At 66.8% G+C, this 3,684-nt stretch overlaps 1 protein-coding gene across 1 annotated transcript in view; it reads left to right on the forward strand.

Annotated features, from left to right (window-relative positions):
• F13A1 (coagulation factor XIII, A1 polypeptide) overlaps positions 1 to 3,684 on the forward strand; it is a 38,155-nt gene that overhangs the window by 24,793 nt on the left and 9,678 nt on the right. The window contains exons 6-8 of the mRNA XM_012734155.1: positions 1,001 to 1,175; positions 2,273 to 2,411; positions 3,415 to 3,518. Coding sequence (XP_012589609.1) covers positions 1,001 to 1,175; positions 2,273 to 2,411; positions 3,415 to 3,518 — 418 coding nt within the window. The remainder of the gene's footprint in view (positions 1 to 1,000; positions 1,176 to 2,272; positions 2,412 to 3,414; positions 3,519 to 3,684) is intronic.

A 3,684-nucleotide genomic window follows, 5' to 3' on the forward strand; every position in this document is an offset into this window, starting at 1 on the left:
GTTCTCAGTCCGCGTCTGCCGGTTCCTCGCTGGGTTCGGTCACTAAGCGTCCAGCTGCCCGGGACCCCCATTCCCGCTAATTCCCGCGGCGAATGGGCAACATCCCCGTGGATCTGCGAGCCGGCCTTGGTCAAGGTCACGGCCGGACCCGAGACAGCCCCTCTGCTGGCCGCCCGTGCTCACTGGCCGGTTCGGGGTTCTCCTGTCCCCAGGCAGGGAGAGGGCACCCCTGAACCCCAAAACTGCCTGCTCTAAAAGATTCTGCCGTGTGCTGCATCAAGACAGAGCAGTAAGACCTTTCACGGGGAGGGACTTCACACAGCCCATGTGAATAGACTGCACATTAAACCCCAGAATGACCCGTTCCCGGGCTACGTCCCCCCGAGAGCGACTGGCCCAGAGGAGGCCGGGAGCCCCCCGTCCAAGGCCCCTTCGGGGGACCATGGGAAAGAGGCAGAAACGGCAAACGGGTCCGGGAGGAAAGAGCCACAGCACAGCAAGGTCAACGCCACCACTGTCACCCGGCCCCCCCCACACCTGCGTCCCCCAGTCCAGGGCCACCCGGCTCTGCCCCCGGGGCCTCCCCAGGCCTCCCCTGGGTCCCTCCTGCTCCTCCCTCCTCAGTCTCCCCCAGATTTCCCGCCTGCTCAGCTCCCCCTCCGCTGGGGGGCAAGGAGCCTGGAGCCCCCCTCTTCCTGGAGACCCCCTTTATACTCCCAAACTGGGGCCCACTTCATGTCCACGCGGCTGCTCCTCCCCTCGCCGCTGCAGCCCAGACCGGGCCGCGTGTCTTCTCCCGGGTGGAGAGAAGGTTCTAGAACGCTCCCCTCGAGTGCCTGACTCCTGACGCGCCATGTGAGCGCAGCCTCGCTGACCATCGCCCCCCACACCGGTCACGGCGAGGCTTGTCTGACCGCCCGGCCGAGCTGGGCAGGGCCGGACAGACCTGGGCGTGGGGCCTCAGCCCTGCCAGCGGCTGACCGGCCCCCTCCGCCCGCAGGTCAATGCCAAGGACGACGAGGGCGTGCTGGTCGGGTCCTGGGACAACATCTACGCCTACGGCGTCCCGCCGTCCGCCTGGACGGGCAGCACTGACATCCTGCTGGAGTACCGCAGCTCCAAGAAGCCCGTCCGCTACGGCCAGTGCTGGGTCTTCGCTGGCGTCTTCAACACGTGTAAGTGGTCGGCTGGGGACAGCTCCTGGAAAGTCCACCAGCCGCTGCCCGGAGGATTTATGGGTGGCTATTCTGGGAGGGCCATGCATAATTGAGCTGCGGGGCCAAGCGGCCGAGCGCAGCCTTTCCCGGGTGTGAGCCTTCACAGTGAGAAGGACGGGCCGCTTCCTGGTGATCTGTCATGCAACCCCGGCGGGAGTGTGGGGGAGGAGACGCCGTTCCTCGGCAGAAAGCCCCATGTTGTCAAGGCTGGAATGTGCAACTTTTTCTTTTTTGCCTTTCACCGTCTCAGTTGCAATCCCCATAGGCTTCCCATCACCAAATCACCCCTTTGCCGTCACCACAGTCCTGTGCACCTACCACCCCCACCCCGGCAATTTTGATCCCATTCTCCACTCCACCCCCATAAAATATCTCTGGTAATAATATTCATAATTATAATTATTATTATTATCATCCCCACCCACTGGCCCTTGATGCTCCTGCTATGAGTGACACCATCTGGTATTTTTCCTTTCCTTTTTGGCTTATTTCACTCAGCACGATCCCTTCCAGCTCCATCCATGTTGCTGCAAAAGGCAGGAGTTTATCTTTTTGATGGCTGCGTAATATTCCATAAATGTGCCGCTTTTAAAGCAGTAAGAATGGGAGTGCACGTTGTCTGTGGCGGGGTTTGCAGCTGGCGCCCGGGCAGCTGAGGCCGTGTCCACAGCTTGGCCTGACTCACGGGGGGCCCATGTCCAGCACGAGGGGGTCAGGGTCAGGCTGCCCATCCCCTCCCCTCCCGCTTTCACGCCGGCCCCCCAGCCTGGCGGGGAGGACACTGGCAGGGGCCACCCCCTTCGACCAAGCCAACTGTTCGCACCTTGGCATGCTGGCCAAGTCCACGCCGGCCAGGGAGGGACCCCAGGGCGCAGCAGACACCCCTTGTCTCCAGGCAGCACCCTCAGCCGTGGGTCTCAGCAGATCCGCCTGCTCTGCCCCCCTCTGTCTCCGGGGCGTCCGCTCACCCCAGCCCCGCGCCTCCGGCTGCACCCAGCTCTTGCAGCATCAGTAAACCAGCCTCAGAGAGCGCGTGCCGGCCCGTGTCCCCGCAGTTCTGCGCTGCCTGGGCATCCCGGCCAGGGTCATCACCAACTACTTCTCGGCGCACGACAACAACGCCAACCTGCAGATGGACATCTTCTTGGAGGAGGACGGCAGCGTGAGCTCCAGGCTCACCAAGGACTCCGTGTGGTGAGTCTGGCGGCGGGCCTCGGCCGCGGGGGCGAGTGGCCGGTGGCGAGGACGCGCCGGTGGGCGGCGGGGCTCCTGGCCCCCAGGGCACCGGGCCGGCGTGAGCACACCCGTGGCTCCTCCCACCTCGCTGCACGTGCCCTGGAGGCTGAGGTGACCTGTCCACGGTCTCCCCAGTCAGCGGGCGGGAAGCAGGTGTCCGGCCCTGAGCCCCGCCCTGCCCTCCTGAACCCCGACACCCCGCGGCGGGCAGCGGTGCATCCCCACACTGTAGGGGCGCTCTCCAGGGCCCGCCCTGGGTTCTCGGCCGCGTTGCCCAGGCCTGTGCGACTCAGGGGTGCGGAAAGGTGCTCCCCACCGCGCCGGGCTCTTTCTTGGCCCTGCACAGCTCACCGCTTTGGGGACCCAGACCCCAAAGAGATGCCCATTTCCAGGCGCGTGGCCCTGGCCTGTCGCCCTCCCCCTGCACCACGCTCCGAGCTCCACGTCTGCCTGGCCCTGCCCTCCTGCCGCCCCCACGGCCCACTCTGGCACCCGGCCCGTCCGGGCTGCCCCGGACCCTGCCGACCAGCTCCTCCAGGCAGTGGCCACCCCGCCGTAGGCAGAGAGCTGACAGGCTGGGCGAGGGCGGGGAGGGCCGGGCCCCAGCTGGCCCTGAGGCCAGAGGGGCTGGGGACACGTGGCCCAGACCCCCAGGTGGACGCCAAGAGCGCCCCCTGCAGAGTGGAGCCGTGAGTGCTGCCCACCGAGGGCGTCGTGGTCCAGGGCAGCGCCCCCTGGAGCCCTGTCCTGCCAGCTGGTGGCCAGGAGCGGACCCACCCCGGTGGGTCTCCGTGGGGCACACGGACCGGCACGTCGGGGGTGCTGGGGGGCCACTCTGCCCGCGGAAACGCAGCCCGGGCCAGCGTCCACCTGAGTCGCCGCCATGGTCTCGCCGGGCAGGGGCGTCCTGCGCATGGCGGGGCCCGAGCTCCTGGGGCTCATTGCGGGCGCGGTCTCCTAGGAACTACCACTGCTGGAACGAGGCATGGATGACCAGGCCCGACCTGCCCGTGGGGTTCGGAGGATGGCAGGCCGTGGACAGTACCCCGCAGGAGAACAGCGACGGTAACGCCTCGGCCAGGAGCACCCCTGGGGAGCAGAGACCGGGGAGCAGAGACCGGGGACACCCTCCCGGGGAGCATCCTCCCAGGATCACCCTCCTGGGGAACATCTCCCAGGGAGCACCTTCCTGGGAAACATCCTCCCGGGGAGCACCCTCCCGGGGAGCACC

Source organism: Condylura cristata, unplaced genomic scaffold (assembly GCF_000260355.1).
Source record: "Condylura cristata isolate star-nosed mole 26May11 unplaced genomic scaffold, ConCri1.0 scaffold00048, whole genome shotgun sequence".
NCBI lineage: Eukaryota > Metazoa > Chordata > Mammalia > Eulipotyphla > Talpidae > Condylura > Condylura cristata.